Source organism: Anabas testudineus, chromosome 5 (genome assembly GCF_900324465.2).
Source record: "Anabas testudineus chromosome 5, fAnaTes1.2, whole genome shotgun sequence".
Classification (NCBI taxonomy): Eukaryota; Metazoa; Chordata; class Actinopteri; order Anabantiformes; family Anabantidae; genus Anabas; species Anabas testudineus.
The window spans coordinates 21,752,910-21,770,104 of NC_046614.1; the positions used below are offsets into that span (position 1 = coordinate 21,752,910).

At 37.9% G+C, this 17,195-nt stretch overlaps 2 protein-coding genes across 3 annotated transcripts in view; one reads left to right on the top strand and one right to left on the bottom strand.

Annotated features, from left to right (window-relative positions):
• The window catches only part of cenpp (centromere protein P), a 76,206-nt gene that overhangs the window by 36,515 nt on the left and 22,496 nt on the right, over positions 1-17,195 (top strand). The window lies entirely within an intron of this gene.
• Positions 1,299-10,913, bottom strand: aspn (asporin (LRR class 1)). The gene is made up of 8 exons (XM_026347107.1): positions 10,822-10,913; positions 8,149-8,418; positions 6,808-6,920; positions 5,440-5,653; positions 3,203-3,313; positions 3,021-3,114; positions 2,738-2,876; positions 1,299-1,928 (listed from the first exon to the last, which is right to left on the bottom strand). Exons 2-8 carry the CDS (start codon positions 8,372-8,374, stop codon positions 1,731-1,733), a joined length of 1,095 nt encoding a protein of 364 aa, XP_026202892.1. The 5' UTR covers positions 8,375-8,418; positions 10,822-10,913; the 3' UTR covers positions 1,299-1,730.

Here is a 17,195-nt window from a genome sequence, read left to right on the forward strand (position 1 = left end):
GTACTGCTGCCAGAAGAGATTGAACCAGGAATTAAATTCAAGGGTTCACAAACTGTCTCCTCCAGCAGTGTGAAAGTATTTTTATTTCTGTACTCTGTACACTTAGGGTGAAGATCTGATCAGATTTCATGACCAACCAATGCAGAAATGCAGTTTGCTGAAGAACTAAAGCACAGACTTTGTGCATTTTTCAACACTGTTAATTTGAAATCTGAAACTTGTTTGGGGTTGTCTTCATTCTTCCTTGACCAGACCTCCACTAACACCAAGAGAATGACAGTAGAAAAACTTTAGTGTACAGTGGCATCTGCTGGTGCATAAAGAATTAACCCAGCTCCTCTGTAAGAGCCTTCTACCAGTCAAACAACATTGGTCTTGGTAACAATGGTTAGCTGGGGTTAGAGTAGAAATCCCACTTTAATTACAAAGGAAAGACTAAACTAAACAAAGTTATCTTGGTAATACACAACAATCCAACATTTAAACAGGTATATCTCATATAGCAAGTATAATGTGATTTAAAAGGACAAATACTGCTTACATTTAGAGCTGAAAATGGAGTTGAATTTTGAATGACACTATGCTTAAATATCAATCAAGTTGAATAGTAACTTTCCTACTGAAACCCACATTAATGTTGACAAAAAGTCAAGGCATAAATAGGGACTTGTCCCAAGTTTATTTAATGACTTACTAAATAAATATAGCACCATTTCAGAGGAGAGAACATTGTGAACAAAGAGGAACATTGTGAGTTGGAAGATACGTTATTTGCTAATAATTTCAAAATTAACTGTAGTTGACTTGATTGCTGTAAGTGACTTTTAAGGCTAATTTTTAGAATAGAATCAGTCCATCCCCAGCCCTGCAGAGGACATGTTTACATCAAGTACAACGTGTTGTCCAGTTTGACATCTAGCTTCTTCTACTAAATAAAGAATTAACACACATGCAGTGAGATAATGTAAAACATCTAATACAAACAGGGTTTCAAAGTGACTTATTACACTAAATAATGCCAGCATCATTCATTGATTGTACAGACTTCAGCTGGAAAGAAACTTTAGATTAAGTGAAAGTATTTTAGGCTATTACTGTATGAACATCTCAACTTAAAAAGGCATCAATATAATACGTAAGAAAATGACAAGAGTGAAAAGGTCTCTTTTGTTTGTAGTTGGTTAGAAATGTTACAAAGACGGCTTTTACCTATATCAGTAAAAGTTGTCTCATGTTTAAAGTAGAAATGAAAGAATAAAAAAAGAAAAAGGAGAATATCTTTTTTTTTTTTTTTTTTCCTCAGTTTTTTCTTTTTTCAGTCAAGTTGTTGGTTGGGTGGTGCTGTTCCAAAAGTGGCCATAGGGAGGCACTTTAGTCCTGCGAAGGTTTTCACAGCAAAGGTTGAGGGACAACACAAAGCATTCATTATATCATGTACAGCTCTTCTGTCCACCCCCATATTGTATTTATTACTAAGATTTCTTAAAGTTTTTGACTAGACTTTTCTTATGTCATTCTCCCGCTGACTGAGAACTGGTCTGTATAAGTTGCACTCTCATTCAACGTGTACTACATGTTCTAACATACATCAATATAATGAACATTTCCTATATTTCCTGAACAGCAAACACTTTAGGAATGCAGTTTTCTCTTTATTTTCCAGTTTCTTCCTTAACCCCTTATAAGTACAATCTCAACTTTTTGAGCTGTTTGGAATGCTTCACTCCCTACTACTTTCTGAAGTTTCCAAGCTGAATGCCCCGGCGTCCAGTGACACAGCGAAATGTGGGTGGCGGGATGTTCCAGTATTTAACAGGGTTGGCAAACAGACTGATGCCTGTGTACAGATTCTTCTTCCCACTGTGTGTGATGGGACAGAAATCGTTCACTCCCACGGTGCTGATTTTGTTGCCATGAAGGAAAATCACCTGAACAGACAGAGGATTTGCTTTTAGTTCATTTTCTGCATTGTCAGAAATGATTGGGAGTTCTGTTCAGAGCTGCTGCTTTACTACTACCTTAAATAAAAAAATTAAAAAAACACAAGTTTAGACCTGAAAAGGAAAGCTGTAATGACCTGAATTACAACTTGGAAAGTTGGGCATCATTTTACAGCCCCAGGTTGCTGAGTTGAAGGAAACTGGCATGTTTGAGATGGCTGAAATGTTGGAATGATGTGTTCTACTAATACAATGTGTTTTACTGTTCTCCTTATTAAGTTGCATGACTATATTTTGGCGCCCTTCTTTATCATATATAACATATCCAAGCTACGCTAAAAGTGCACAGTGAGATTTGAGGAAAATCATCTTGATAGTTGTCTTGTCTAACCATCCCAATGACTAGGAATGAGTTGAATTCTAGATATCTTTTGAGAATAAGTAGCATAGCATAAGTTTGTCAGGTGGATTGGTGTTCCATCAGTAGTGATGCAGGTACTGTATTGGAGTCAGACCTATAGACAAAGTTACTGATTTAGCTGTTTTTTTAAGTCCTTATTTATGAGGAAAAATATGTTATGGATAGAAGCAGCTAAAATTTATTTTATTCAGGCCTTCAAACCAAGTTTTAGAAACAAGGGATGGCATCTCGGACATCCAAAATGCACTTTGAATTGAACAGTTACTCAGTTACACTTTTCTGTGAAAAGAAAATTGATCTGGATGCCCACCTCCATGGTCTTTAGTCTACTGATGCTGATTAAAGTGCCACATTTGTTATAGTGTTTGAACCTCACCTGGAGGTAGCGCAGGGAGCTTAGGCCTGGTGGAACCTTTTTCAGGCGGTTGTTGTCCAGGTGGATTTCACGGATGTTTGGAATGCTGATGAGGCTGCCATTTTCTACAAACTTGATCTGGTTAAACCCAAGTCCTAATCTGCAAAGAGATAATACATTGTCAATTATCAATAAGGATAGTCAGCTCTACAGAAATTATCAGTGCTTAGGTATGAACTAGGTTAATGTGTCAGGACAACTGACGGTAATAGAGGTTTGTAAAGTTGTTGATATTAGTTTTCACCTCTGCAGGTTTTTGTATCGAATAAAGTCTTCTACTTCCACTTTAGTGATTCTGTTGTAGTCCAGACTCAGATCTGTGATTGAGGATGGCAAGTCTAGGAGGGAAAAAAACAACAAACAACAAATGTATTCAAAACAGTGTTTTGTTTAAATCGGTATAATGTGAGGTGAGTGACTTTATACCTTTTGGTACTGCAGTTAGTTTGGCCTCTGCTATGCCGATATACAGGGTCGACAAGCCGTTAAAAGCTCCCAGCTCAATCCCACTGTTAGCCAGAGGGTTGGCGCCCAGCTCTGTTTGAACAGGCACAAAACATCTGTCATATTTCCTGATTAAGGTAAGGAAAATAAAGTGAATTTTTGAAAATATGTTTTTATTACTTTGTTTATAAACTGTTGATTTATAAACATAACTCAAAAAGAAATCTCAAAAAACACTGGACACTAGTCATCAGAATCTGGATGTTGATTCTTGGCAGTTTGACTGCTTATAGCTTGAAACGTTTCACTACTTATTGAAGTAGCTTCTTTAGTCTAAGGAAAACTGGTGGGAGACCTCAAATTTATCCTAGGGCTAGTTTCACTTAACACCTGGCCTGAATAGGCTTGTTAGATAAATACTCGAAGAGGGTGTGTAAATGTAATATTTCCCTCTTAAAGTCTCTCTTACCCCCATTTACATAGGTTTTTAAGTGCACTTTCCTTGGGGATGTGCAAAGTAGCCTTGATTTTTGTGGGCCTAGATAAAAGGACAGAATCATAAATTGGAGACAGACTGTGTCCAAGGCCTCCACCTCTATTGAGTCAGGGATTTTCCACATACACATGTATACACATTTTCCAGTGCTCACCCAACACCATCTAACCTCACTTGGAAGGGCAGAAATGTCCTGATATTCCTTAGGGCTGAAACCATTATCATACTGTTGGTGGACAAAGGACGATGCACTGTCATCCTAACATTACCATAAAAAAGTAATTGTCCATTCAGAAGACACAAAGAATTATTATTAACTTAGTAACGTAACATTGCCAAATACCTGGCCACTTTCTTAGCACCTTAGCAGACACAAACCCCCATATTCTCAATTCAGTGGTGTTTACATTCAAGCTGAAACTAGATACTGGAGAAATCATGGTATAATTTGATATCCCACTGGTGTGCCACAGGGCTCAGTTCTTGGACCTCGACTTTTTTCCATCTGAACTTCTTCCATTCTCTAAAAGAAAGCCCTAAGAAACATATTAGAATTAATTAGGGACCAAAGGTCACCTAGATATAGAATTTTTACAGGGCACCAATGCACACTGACCAGTACCTGCCTTTTGACTCCCCCCAGCCATTGCCACTTAAACTAGGATCATCAGGACTGATCATCATACGACAGAGAACATCCCCACTTCTACAGAAGCCAAGAGAAGAAAAGACCTCTGAAGATAGCTCTTGAGGTCTGTGGACATCTGAAGTGGGTAGATGGTGGTACAAGTGAGAGTTCAGAGAGGCTATATGTGTGCATATGGAAAATCCCTCCCTCAACTAGAGGTGGGAGCCTTGGACATAAACTGTCTCAAATTAATCATGCTGCGCTTTCATCTATTCACAGAAAAATCAAGACCACTTCACACATTCACCAAGATGGCACAGTTACTGACATGCATTAGTAGAAGGGGCTATAAGAGGTGACTATTACTTTTACTGTTAATATTCAGGCCAAGACTTGAGTGAAACTAACCTGAAGATATATTTGTGGTCTCCTTACAACTCACAACTGAAGAAACTACGAGTAGTGAAAAATCAATTTCTAGATGACTTTACCTGGATAACTGTCAGTCTTCATCAGTAGTCATCTGACTGATCAGATGTAAGTAAAGGCGTGGTTCAATTTAAAATATGATTTTTGGTTTAGACAATATTGTAAATAATGTCAATGCTATCTGTAGTCAAAGTTCTTTTTCAATTCAATTTTATTTGTAGAGCGCTTTTTACAATTGACATTGTCACAAAGCAGCTTTACACAACCAAAGAACAGTACATGAACAGTGAATGTGTATGAATCATGAAATCAGATTGTCCCTGTTTTGTTTTTCAAAGTACTATGGCAAATTTGGTCATACTCGCACTATGCCCGATTAGGGAGACCTTTGGAGAAGCTAAGCCCTCCCTGGAATAAATGGTCAAATGGGCCATTTTGAAAGCAATGCTGACCTATTTTGTGATACGGGTTTGAAGACTTTTTGGTGCTTACCATTTGAACATAATACGAAATTTTAGCAGTTTATGGCTTCCCTGGTTGAAATCTTGTTGAACTAGTGTTTTGGCTAAATGCAAACCTACAGGCATCTCCTTGGCAAAGAACTGGAAGAACCAGGCCTTTGAGAACACTTATTATTTTTAATATGAAGCTGGACATGCATCTCACCCAGCACATGTAGTTTCCTCAGGCCTTTAAATGCATCTTTCTGGATTCTGTTGATCTTGTTTTCATGGAAGCGAAGCTCGATGACATTGGGAGGCAGGTTTGCAGGGATCTCAGTCAGTAGATTGTAGGAGAGGTACAGCAGTCTGAGATGATTCATGTTTCTGAAGGCCTTGGGGTGAATCTTGGAGATCTTGTTGTTGATTAGAAACAGGCCCTGTTTTGAGAAAAAGGAATCAGTAAAGCCTAATAGTTTGTCGAACTACCTGAGTATTACTGCATTTTCTAGAGCAGGTGAAGTTGGCCTTAGGATAGCCAAGGTAGAACATCCCAGTCTGAACACACTAGGAAGTTACTGAACATTGATTCTGCAGGAGTATTAACAATTGTACTCCAGAACAAATCACTGTTTCTAAGATGATTGGTATTTATTGCCAGAGTAGAGTTGGGGGTTGGTTGATTTAGGAATTCTTGTATTTTATTGGTAATGTTATAGTGGAAGGGAAGATTATGAACTAAACTAGTTAAACTTAAAAGAATGCAAGCATTTGTATGCATTTTGTATTTATAATGGCGGATATCTTTGAACATTCCAGGTTCAGCTTGATCTTACCAATGCACAGTGAACCATTTTGGAAATCGTCCAGAACAGAACATTCTGGTCAGACAGAGAAAATAACTTGATCCAGGCACTTTATTTCAAAAGACATGCATCTGTGTCACATTGTGGAGAATGATTGGTTTCACATGTACAGTACTTATGCATTCCATATTTCCCACAATATTAATAGTTATATATTCTGTAATGCTTTAACATTTCATCTAGTGCATCATCAGTTTGTGATTTTAAATTATCCAGTAAAATCGCGTCTTGTCAGAGGGAATAAGAAACTGAACATATTTACCATTTTATCCACAGTATTTTATTAAAACTTGAGAGTGCTAGTCTCTGAGGTACCATCTTTCACCAGCCACATTATTCCTAGTGAGAGATTTTCTTGGTGTCCTAATATTTTAGTCTTTATCAAGTAAAATGAAACTGAAGACAAATTGTTCATCTCAATTACTGGAAGAAAAACAGACCTACTAAGTATCCTTATTGTGCACACATCTCGACCCTCATCTAGTATCTTCAACATTACTCACATTTGAAATTTGACAGTATTGTCTGGTTCAGGTGCTGTTGAGGTTTTCACTGGAATTTATTTGAACATTCATACAGTCTTAATCAGATAGTTCCATCATTCTTTACCTTTTTCCAACTTCAGACATGCCTGATGTTTAATATCTGTGTAATGTTAACAAGAAGTGGATGTGCTCTTCATTAATACAGTATGTGGAGGATAAATCAGTTCTGAAAGGTGTTCTTACATAAAGCTTGTGGAGGCCTTTAAAGTCATCTTCCTTGAGCTCTGTGATGTCATTGTTTTGGAGATCTATCATTACAGTATCTTCAGGAATCTTCTCAGGAACTGAAATCAGACCTGTTGGCAGAAACACCAATATCTGAAACAACAGACTTTACAAAAACCAGACTCAGTTGAGAGCTCAGGCTCAGGCAGAATCCATGTGTTATATATAAAATACGGAGATATACAACTAAACATGCCATTGTGATGTGTGCCAAGTGTTAAATAGCTTATCAACAATACAATCAGCGATCATACATGGCTATAACAAGGCCAATAGATATTTTTATCCATGCATCATAATTTTAGAAGGGCTAATTAAAGGGATTTCATATTGAATCAGCTAGTACAATTGGTGTCTAACTGTGCCAGTAACCCACCGTTTTGTTTTGTTTTTTTTTTTTTTTTTTTTTTTTTTTTTTTTTTTAAGAAAAAGATTAAATCAGATTAAAGTGTTAGATGACCAGACTTCATTCTAAGTGCAACAATCACCAGCTGCAACACTGCAGCACAGCTGCATTACTTTGTCATTCATTTTGTACAGAGGAAATAGAAATTAGTTAAAATAGATAGTAGTTAGGCCACTCAAGGGAATCAAAGTTATGATATTGCTGCTTTTTTATGTTGAATAGAAAAAAATTTATAATATATAGTGTAACCCAACACAGTAGTTCCTGTTATGTTTTTGTCATTACACTGGTTGCGCATCAAACATGCAAGACCAAAACGTTTGCTTGCTTTGTGTAGTGTTGCACAGTGCCTCCACAACTCACAAAGTTTTCTTTAATGCAAGATGCCAAAAATAATATAATCTTTCAACATAGAAGGGAAATTTCTTATAGAGAAAAAATGAAATTGTCTGTTTCTGTCATAAAAGAGTTACTATTTCAAGTAGCACAGTGTTATTAGCAGTCTGCTGTATAGTTTGTTAACTAGTTTTGTTAACTATTAAACACATAAATGAGCCACATATTCCATGATCAGCATGAACACACTCATTGTACTAGGGTAGTATCATCCTGCTGCTGAAAAAATAGTCATTACAACGTGAATTAAATTGCCACTATAGTCCCCACAATGCAGTATTTCCTCATGAGTTTAGTAATGTTTGTTTAAAACTACAGTTCCGAGTTTCCAAGTTTCTTAAAAAAATGGTATATCTTTATGAGCCAGTTGTAAACATTTACATAATTAATAGGATCCAGTGGGCTTAGGGCTGCAAATTGAAGGCAGGGTAGGGAGGTCTAAAAGCATATAGACCCAACAACAAATCCGGATGTGTTCAGACTGAGTGTGTTTTGACCTTTATCGGAGCACTGCACCACTCCAGGTGAGCAATGGCAACCAGCTGGACAGTTTTCGTCTTCGTCATATCCTTCATCGTCATCATCTTCCTCTCCGTCATCATCCTCATCACTCGAATCGGCCATCATGATTTCATAGTTTTTCATGAAGTCCATGACGTTGATTGGCTGGTAGGGTTTGGCATTGCCTAGTGCCAGAAGGCAAAGCAAGAGGAAGATCCTCATGGTTTTGTTAGAAGACCAGTGGGTGAAACAGTGACCAGGGAAAGCTGTAGGTTAAAACAGAGGTTTGTTTGCTCTCAATCCAACAGACATAACAAGACACAAATGTAATGAGGAAATAACCTGTCAAAGCTGTGGAATGTTTATTTTTAGTCAACAGAACTAAAAAGAAATGCAGAACCCAGTCGTTTACCTCATTTATCAGAATCTTAAACAGAACTCAAACTACTACTAACTAGTTTCAACTTTATTTTACTCGCACAACTAATACAGCGATGTATCAATTTTGATGGACATGCGACTCATATTGCTGCTTAGGATAGTATAGCAGTAATAACAAACAGCTATTCTTTATTAGTTATACAGCCTTGAAAACAAATTCTATTCTATTGTAATTTACTGTAAAGCAGTGATGCACAAACATTAATGCAGCTTACATAAGTGTGAGTTAAATATTATACTTCCTCAAAGTAACTCAGCAATGAAGCTATCCATTGATGAGTTAATCTAACATTCTCTGGTTTTATAATGTATCTGATTAGGGATAGGGAAAATTAATAGGTACAATGACTTTTTGCAGTTGTTTTTTCTGTACAGATGATTTATTGTAACATGACATCCAGATCCAGAAGCTGTAAAAACAGCTGAAAACAACTGAAACAAAGTCAGTATCTGTCTTCTTTATGTATGTTAGCTATTTAACTAGTGTCTTTTTTCATGTCTTCATTTGCTGGATGATAATGAGCTAAAATACTTTAAAAAGTGAGGTTAATATCCTGCATAAGCTACTTGTTTAAGAGTAACAGTCGGTGGAAAATATCTCATTCTAATCTGACCAGAACTGTTTTTCAACATTTAGTTTGATGTTCTTTGTGATTGCATCATACTTAATATCAGCATTACCTTATTAGTAGATCAAGTTGGCAATGTGATAGCTCCTCCTGACAGTTACTGGATGTATGGATCAATTGTCAAATGCTTGAATCCAGAGCAAGTTAGTAGATTTAATAGCAACCACCATTCTTGAGTACTGTGGCCATATAAAACTGTTGTAACCATAATTCCCTTCAGTACTTGAGTTCAGTTTCATTTTCTCGGCCTGATTTAGGAATGTATTTCTAAAACAGTAAGGGCATACAGAGTTCCTGGAGTGATCACTCTTAGTAAGTGCTGCACTTCTTTCTACCAGCGTTTCCATGGAGCCCTGAAAACTTTCAACTGGAATTATGTTCTTGCAGCCAACATAAATGTTTCCCCAGCTCTCACCTATTCACCATCTGTGGTGATTCACAAAATGATTTATATATTGCATATTCACTTAGCCAGCAAGGCTGAGATTGTCTGGTTGCGTGCTCCTGCTAATCTCGATTCCTTCTGAGCCTTTCAGTTAAGCGCTCAGTCCACCCACAAAAATGTGATGGTGGTCGAGGATACTGCTGCGATAGCAAATACCACTCAACATAGACCCTTCCTCTGCACCCAGGCTGTCTCTTATTCCACATGTGCAAATTTAGCACAAAAGAGTCAGTTTTCTTGATGCTAAGCTTCTGCTTTAGCAGTAGGTCATTCTCCTGTTACTATTTCTTGTCAATTAATATAACCAGCTTTGAATACTTATCATATAAATCTGAGTTGACTCCACACAGACTGGAGCAGGTAAAGTGTTTTTGTTTTTGTCTAACTTATACTCACTTCTCCAGAAGGTTGCATTTCATAAAACATCCAAATCAGTCACCAGATATTATCCCCCATCTCATCCTGCTGTTTCCATCAAGACTCCCACATAGTATTTCTCATTACTGCTAATGGCAGTATTATTTTTCTTGAAACAATAGTCTAACATTTGCATCCATAATTGGCTAAAGATAATGTCAGAGATCTTCTGTCAGATGAAGAGTCCAAAATCTGTTCCGTTTTCCATATGAGAGAGACAAAGAGAAACCAGAGAATATCGGGTATGTTGATAATTATTGATCTATAAATAGACAGTTTGATGAGGAAAACATTCCATTATGAAATCTATTGCTAGATTGTTTCGGTATTTATACCAGTAAAGCATACTATATATAATTTTTCTCATGTGTTTGTATTTATGACGTTTGAAGGCTGTACTCCATGGATAATTACTTAGCATTTTTGTCAAATGAGATGTTCAACTTATTCCACACATAATTGACCACTGTGCTGTTCCCTTTAAATGTGATTCAAAAACAATATTTGTATAAATTGTACAATGTTGCGCTTTAAATTTGCACGTTTTCTTCAGAATAAGACAATTAGATGGTCAAATTGAGATTTTCAGGCACAAGATCTACATCCCTGTGGCTCCACTGAAACACCTTGAAAGCAGTCTTGCAAAACCTCAAAGATGGTGCACTCTCCAAAAACCAACTTGTTAAAACCTTGAAAATATTAGGTATTATAGTTAATAAATCCAGGGTGTGTCCTACCTCAGCTGTCAGGTGTGTTTGTGTCCTGGTTTAAACACCACACAGTGAGCAGAGCAGCAGCAGCAGGGTCCAGCTGGAAGGTTGAGACTTAGATCTTCAGTCAATACATTCCCAGTGAATGAAGAAAAGCATCACCCTCTCTCTCTCTCCAGGAAAAAAAAATATCCCTCAGAACACCCCCACCGACAGAAAACGTCAGATTTCAGGGTGAGAGGTTCAGTTTCACTTAAAAGCTCTTGATTCTCTCTGTGAGCACACTACAGTGAAAAGAAAAACTATGTAAACCTTTTGGAATTATGTGGTTGTCTGCATTATTTTGTCATAAAATGTTATCTATATCTTATCTTCATCTAAGTCAAGACTATTAATAAATATGATGTGAAAAAATAACAATAAATTCTGATCTCTTCTTTGTTGAGAAGTATTGGCAAAATGTTTTGTGGACTGATGAAACTAAGATTGAACTATTTGGAAATAACACACAACACATCTACATCTGGCATAAAAAGGGCACAGCACATGTCATCATGAAAACAAATTCCAAGAGTTCACATATTTTTTCTACTGGTACTATGTGGTTTTTATGGTTGGATGATGAAAAATCTGAATTCTTTGTATTATTATTTCAGGCACAATGTTTTTGTTAGTACTCTTCACTTAGATGAAGATCAGATCAGGTCTTATGACAAATTAATGCAGAAAGCCACAAAATATCAAAAGGTTCACATACTTTTTCTTTCCACTGTATATGTTCTTCTCAGAGACTAGTTTTGTAAAGGCATTGTTGGGACTTTAGTCATGTGCTTCTCATCAGGAGCTTTGAAGTGATGCCAGTATAGTCAACTTCAGACTTCAGCCGTTAAAATATACTGGTCGATCACCCACCCTCCCTTCACAGACAACTGCCATATTAAAAACTTTGTCAGCATGAATAGTTCCTACACTCAGACCTGTTGGTACTGGAATTAACAAAGATACCCAGACTGTACAGCTGCTGTTCCTATTTAGGTTTGCTCAGGGACAAATCAAGAGTTAGGATCTAGAGGTGGGATGGAGGTGAGCCAACCCTGTCCTGACCCTGTCTCAGTGAAATGATCAGCAGTTTGGGGATGGTTGAGATATAGTGAGTCTTGTTGTCAGGTAGTAGTAGTAGATGTTTGTGATCAGCTGGACAAGATCATGATGATAGCAGTCACTTTGACAATATTCTTCAGAGCTAAAATCTAAAGATACAGAGACACTTGAGAGAATAGAAATATATTATTCCCTTTTGATGGGTGATGATTCATGATTCGATGTTTTTCAGTTTGTTTGTTTTTCCAGAAAATTCCATACAGATCATCTATTAACACACTGTTCACCTTTCATTCATGGCAGCTGCATGGATGAAATTACAAATATTGAACAAACATTTACTTGAAACATGTATTAAAATGAACTCTGTAAGAATCCTAACTTATCATCTCAATCATTTTTCAACCAACTTTTCCAGTAGCAGAATAAATTTTCAATACAAATTCATCACTGGTGCAGCCTGTGAGAGAACTATGAGCACTCTTGGATATTATTATTCTCTGCTGTTCTTCAGTTCTCCCTTTGTGCCATAAATCATGTCAGAATAAAGCCTTACAGAACAGACACCTCCTGGATGTCTGAATGACTAAAGAAAAATACTTCAACAGACCAGACTCCAGATCTCTGGAGTTCATTCTTAAAAGCAAACATGGAACAACTGGCATTATTTACCATATGTGGTGAATGACGGATAGATGAGTCTTCAGAAGTGTAGTCATACTGAGTTAAGGTAGTACAAGTTAGGTAGCATTCTCTTTGTGTTATTATGTATCATACTGTGTTTCCTCCTTAATTGTAATCACAGGCAGGAATCTAATTCACTAATAATTTGTTGTGTTGTACTGTCAATGATGTGCATATTAACAAGACAACGTGAAAGCCTTGAGCTTTACGTTAGAAGCAGGAATGAGAAATACCTCCCAAGAATGGAAAAGCTAACAGGAGCTCGCTCCCTCAGGGGTTCAAGTGTTATGTTATTCCTTTTTTCCATTCAGTGCTGGTATTTTCTGCTGAGCTTCACTGTAACTGCATGCTGAGGCAACTTATGGCAGAGCCAGACCTTCCAAATATGCCCTGGTTTGGCAGTTAGACGAAACGAAATGGAGAGTGGGTTTGTGTTCTGGTTTCAATAGATCTTCTCAGAGAGGAAATCATATTTTCCAAACCATCAGAGATCTGGTTAAATGATCATCTCATCAACAAGAAGTCTGTTAAGCTTTCTCAAGTTTAACATACTCTTTGAAGAGAATTCCTAAACTTTTTTAGCAAATTTGTTGTTTTTCTCACCAGTAGCTTAGAGCTTTCCCACAATTCAGCTTCTCTTTTGTAAGTTTGTAAACAAAGATTACATTTACAAACTTTTACAGATTATACAGTAACTAAATATGTCATGTGTGCATCTTCTCAGTGCTTACATGATTTGCAGACTAAGATTTATCACAGACATTAAAGCTCCCACTCTTTTCCTTGTGCTCTTTGTCCTCCCCTGCATTTAAGGCATGAAGGAAGCTCTGTTGAAGAAGTTTTCCAGTCATATGAAACTTAACCATGTGCAATGTGTACATACTGACATCCTAGAGGTTTAACATGTTGACCATATAATCAGATGATCTGTGGTTTTAACTTGGCCATAGACCTTTGCTGAATTTAATCCCTGCTTTCCACTAATTTCCTGTCATGTCATAAATGTCTGGAGAAAATACTTGAAAAGGTGCAAACTGCTATGTCCTTTTGGTACTGGAACTATTCCTGCACTTCCCAAAGTCTGCAGTAAATGAGTTAAAGGAGCTCTTATGTAACTTTTCTCTATGTCTGGAACCTTTTGTAATTTGAGACAAAACTGCAGAAGGTGGTAACTTTGGTGAACCCTAAGAGGTTCTTGTCTATATGATCAGAGTTGGATGCTTGACTATAGTTCAGAGATCTTAACAATCCCAAATAAAGCATTTCAACACTCAGATGAGCTGCGAAAATATGATAAGCTTTAGCCCATCTGCCTCGCATGTAATGCAACCATGTTATGATTCCAACATTTAAACCTTCGACTCAGTTTCCAGCTTCATAACTGTGTGCTGAAACCATATGCGTTTGGAGCCAGGTTTTAAGATTAAAGGATATTATTTTCCCAAACATTGCAGGGATCTGATTACCCTGATGTAAACCTGCCGGAGAGCTTTGTGTTTTCTGTCCACTGTTAGAGGACAAAGGCTTTCAATCACTTGCCAGGCAACAGTTTTGCCTGGATATCAGTATAATGTGGAGGTCATTTGTCCCTTTCTTCTATAAAAGTACAAAACAAAAAACATTTAAAATGTTGAACTTTATTTTGTACTGAACGCCTATTGTGCTGTTCTGGGGGTTCTTGTGCATAAAAACCTCATACAGACACACACACATAAAGATTTAATACAGTTGTTTTAATAGCCCATAGAGGTAAATTGGTTTGTGGTGTAATGAAAGAAAATTACGTAATTGTTGGAATTACAGTATTCAAACTGCAAATTAAATGTTAGAGATTATTTCCTGATGGGAGATGGTCTGCGTCTGATGTGAGGCAGTCAGTATGTCTCTTCTCTCTCTAGTTCTCATACTTTCCAACCCATCAGACATCTGTTATGGCTCTGAATTGACTGGAGCTTGTTGTGTTCTTGTAGTGAGAAGAATTTCCTCTGAGTCTTTAAAGTTGTGAATCAACAGGGCAACTTGGAGACAAATGAAGCCAAAGAATTGCCTCAGCAATGTTGTTGCTTTGGTGCCATAGGAACGTCTTGTTGCCAGGAAATATTTTAATGGAGCTGTGACCCTGCTACTCTGTGTGTTACCTGTTCTGAGAATGTTACCCACGCAGGCTGCACAACAGCCCAGTGTACACCAACCTCAGGTTTTACCATGACATCACCTCTGATGCAGGAATTTTTAGGTAGATAACAATATAATCTTTTATATCTTTAAAAATTTATCATTTTAAATATTGGAAAGTGGCTTGGGAACTCGGATACCTATGAATAAACAGTGAAACCATAAAGTGGCCTTACAATATTGGTTGGATAATAATGTTATCTACGGCTGGGTTTGAATCAAAGCATCAAGTTTTACCTTTGAAATAAACTTGTCCATTTGCATGTTTAACCAGTTATTGGTGTAGTTTAGTAAGTCGAATCTTGCAAGTACAGCGAATAGTTTTGCATCAGCTTGTGTGCTGGCCATCTGGCCTAATTGACTTTGTTGAGGTACATTAATCAAGCACAGAAAAACTTTCAAAACTTTCATCTCAACAGACAACAATTGTCTGTTGAAACATGCTCTGAGCTGTAAAATAGAGAAACCAAACAGCTGCTACACAGGAGGAAGGCATAGCACAGGAGAAGCAACACCTCAGGACCTGAATCAGCTGTGTACCTTCATCTAAAGGACAAAGGACACTCATTCGAGGATAGTGATGTTCACATGACAGAGAAGACAAGTGGTTTGAGAGAGATGAGGGAAGCTTTGCATGTGCAAATCAACACTCACTCAACAGAGCTAGAGGACTTAGACACAATCTGTATTTATCATGCTGCCCTTTCTTCCATTTACATTTACATTTACATTTAGTCATTTAGCAGACGCTTTTATCCAAAGCGACTTACAAGTGAGGAACAAGGCAAGCAAACAAAATCTAAGTCAAGGAGAAACAACATCAAAGCAAAGTGCTATCGAAAAAGTGTTACTGTTTCAAGAGATGTTAGAAAGAAAGGGTAGAATTTTTTTTTTTTTTTTTTAAGTGCAAAGGAAGATGCGGAAGAGTTCTGTTTTCAGCAGTTTTTTAAAGATTGCAAGTGAGGTGGCTGAGCGTGCAGAGATAGGCAGCTCATTCCACCATCGTGGGATCACTGAGCTGAACAGTTTTCCTTGGTGTCGACTGTGTGGTGCTGGTGCCACCAGACGACGTTCCCTGGTTGAGCGCAGTGGACGGGAGGGGATGTAGACCTGAACGATTGAATTGAGATAAGATGGAGCTGTGGAGTTAACCACTCTGTAGGCAAGAGACAGCGCTTTGAACCTGATCCTTGCAGCCACAGGAAGCCAGTGCAAAGATCTGAAGAGCGGTGTGACATGAGACCTTTTTGGTTGATTAAAAATGAGGCGTGCTGCCATCCTTAGAAAGACTGTAAAGCCCAATTCACACATGCATCAGGTTGGACAGACGACAACCAACTTGAGTGCGGTAGGAGAGGTTGGCAGAGGTGTGACTACTACATCCTTCTATTGTTTCACTTAATGAGCCTATTCAGGCCAGATGTGAAGTTAAACCAACCTGCAGGATAAATTTGTGGCCTACAACCAACTATGCTCAGACTGAATAAGCTACTTGGATGAGTAGTGATACATTTCGACCTGACAAGAAGGAAATCCAGTTGCCATGACTCAATTTTTAGATTGTCTGTTGTGATTCTCAAGTCACGGTTTTCCCAAAAGTACCATTTGTCATTTCAATGGGAGTTAACCATTATGGAATCTGTGCATTTATTCAAGATTCAAAAACTTTACTAATCCCAGAGAGAAATTGTTTTGCCTTGTTACAGTTGTTCTCAACAAAGACGGAAACAAAGGGAACCACAACTAGAAAGGATCCACACCAACACAAATATAGAATGACATCAATACAGAGAACTCAGTATACACAGAATAGGTAAGATTGATGAAAATAGATGAATAAAAATGGGTCAATAATTATAGACTCCTGTGACTTTTTATGGAGCACCTAATGTGCTCGTCTGTCCAGCCATCCAGTCCAGTGTAGTGGGTGGGAGGGATTGTCCAGGATTGAGAGGAGTTTGGACAGCATCCTCCTCTCAGCTGCAACATGTAGAGGGTCCAGCTCCACCCCCAGAACAGAGCCAGCCCTCCTGATAAGTTTGATCTGCCACCTTTATGTTGCTGCCCCAGCAGACCACAGCGTAGAAGAAGACACCGGAACCACAGACTCAGAAAACATCAGCAGCATGGTACTGCAGACATTGAAGAACCTGAGCCTCCTCAGAGAGTACATCTTGCTCTGAGCCTTTTTGTACAGTGCTGATGAGTTCTTTGTCCGGTCCAGTTTGTTGTCCAGGTACACTGCCAGGTATTTGTACTCGGACACGACCTCCACCTCCTCCCCCTGTATAGAGAGAGGGATGACAGGACTCCTGTATTTTCTAAAGTCCATCACCAGCTCTTTTGTTTTACTGATGTTGAGTTGAAGATGGTTGAGCATATAGCAGTCCACAAAACTATCCACCACTCCCTGGTACTCTGTGACGACTCCACCCTGAATA